Below are 1,940 nucleotides of genomic sequence, written 5' to 3' on the forward strand. Positions count from 1 at the left end.
TCACTAATGTTGATGCTCTAAGCGATTATAAATTCACAATCTTGTTGATTGTTTCCCCCTTTTGCTAAAGGTTCTTGGCCTCACCAGTTTTCCCAACCCAAGGCCAATTCAAAATAATTTGAAACCTACAACGACAATTTTAAATGGAGTTTTTTTTTTTTTTTTTTTTTTTAATTTTTTTATTATATATAATTAATTAATTATTTTGTATCTCATAGCTGCAAACTTTCAATTAAGTTGATTTAAAAAAAAAAATGAGCTCAAGTGATTCCTGATCTGCTAAGATAAATCTGTGATTAATTCTAATTCTAATTTTCATAGAGGTTATCACCACTTATTGGCTTATTGCTAATCAAAAGTGTAAAATGTCCTTCATTCAATTTCAAAGCAGTCTTTTGCTGCTTGAACTTACAGGAGCTAAAATCAAGAGTGAAAAAGAATGTACAACTAGGTAACGGTTGAAAAAAACAAGGAAATTCTTCGGATCCGGATTATATATACAAATTACAGAACTCAAAAAAAAAAAATACTAGAGCCCCAAAATGGTCAGATCTGAAAGCCCGACCCTGAACCATCATTGAACTCTATTATCTCGGATCTTTACACACAAACGGGTGGGCCAAAAGCTGAGCCACCGTCCACCTCTTATTAGACTCCTTCTGCAAGCAACATTCAATAAAACTCCGAAACTCTTCGGAGGCTTGTTCCGGCAAGCTCGGCGGCTCTCCGAAACAAATCGCGCACATCAGGGTCGCCCAGTCGGGTCTTTGACCCGGAGGCAGAAATGGAAAATGACCCATATACAGCTCCAACAAAGTTAGCCCCAAACTCCATATATCACCAGCATATCCATTGTAGTTCCCGCCGTAGGTGTCCGGGTCGAACCGTTCAGGACTCATGTACGCGCACGTGCCAACGTAGGAGTTACACGCGTCCAACGTACGGCACATGATTTTGCTGACACCGAAGTCGGCGATTTTCACTTCCATTTTATCGTTGACCAACAGGTTCGAAGGCTTAAGGTCGCGGTGGATGATCTTGTGTCCGTGGAGGTAGTTAAGGCCGTTGAGAACCTGACGCGCCACGTCAGCGAGCTTGGGTTCAGAGAAGGTCCCGTGGGTTTTGAGTAGCGAGTCTAGCGTGCCTAAATCCATGTACTCCATCAAAATACATATGTCACCCGACGGCTTCTCGAAGATCCCGTGGCAGCGGACGACGTGGGGAGAGTCGGTGCGGCGGAGGATTTCCATTTCTCTGAAGACCTGGCGGCGGAGAGTGGGGTCGGAGTCGCTGTGGACGACTTTGAGAGCATATAAAGTGCTGGTGCGTTTGTGACGGACTTTGTAGACCGTGCCACCATTGCCGTGGCCTAGAACTTGGAGTTTTTCCAAGTCGGAGGATGTGATTGAAGCGGCTGACGTGGCGGTGGAGGTGTTGGCTGTGGTTGTGGTGGGTGGGAGAGGTAAAGGGAAGCGAGGGCGGTGGTCGGAGCGTTCTGGGATTGGGAGGCGGAGGTTGAGTTGGCGGCGCTCTCTAACTAGTGCCATGGAAATTTAAGGTAGGGAGATTGATGGATTGGGGGATAGATGGATGGGGTAGATGGATTGGGAGAGAGTGAGTGGCGTATGAGAATGGGGGATGGATGGAGTGGTTGTTGTTAGAGATATATAAGAGCGAGAAAAAAGCACGTGGTATAGTGGGAGTGGACTTGTGGTAGTATAGATTTTAGAAGGAAGGTGGAAGGATAGGGGGGAAGTGGGGTCCACATTATCAGAAGATTCATTGTAAGATGGCATTGATTATGGTTATGGGTATGGTGTCACCTTTTTTTTTTTTTTTGGAGTAAACTATGTTTTTGTTTATTTGCATGTGACTAAATAGACTATGGCTTAAAGGCTGCCGCCTCTCTTTAAATCAGATCAGATTTTGGAGGACAAATA

General features: G+C 44.4%; 1 protein-coding gene across 1 annotated transcript; it reads right to left on the reverse strand.

Annotated features, from left to right (window-relative positions):
• Positions 1-349: 349 nt before the first annotated feature.
• On the reverse strand, positions 350-1,656 carry LOC115965938 (mitogen-activated protein kinase kinase 9-like). The gene has a single exon (XM_031085255.1). The coding sequence runs from the start codon at positions 1,545-1,547 to the stop codon at positions 588-590; it is 960 nt and encodes a 319-aa protein (XP_030941115.1). The 5' UTR covers positions 1,548-1,656; the 3' UTR covers positions 350-587.
• Between the last annotated feature and the right edge of the window lie 284 nt (positions 1,657-1,940).

This window comes from Quercus lobata, chromosome 10, assembly GCF_001633185.2.
Source record: "Quercus lobata isolate SW786 chromosome 10, ValleyOak3.0 Primary Assembly, whole genome shotgun sequence".
NCBI lineage: Eukaryota > Viridiplantae > Streptophyta > Magnoliopsida > Fagales > Fagaceae > Quercus > Quercus lobata.

Coding starts and splice junctions, on each gene's coding strand:
- LOC115965938 (XM_031085255.1), bottom strand. CDS start 1,547: ATGGCACTAGTTAGAGAGCGCCGCCAACTCAACCTCCGCCTCCCAATC.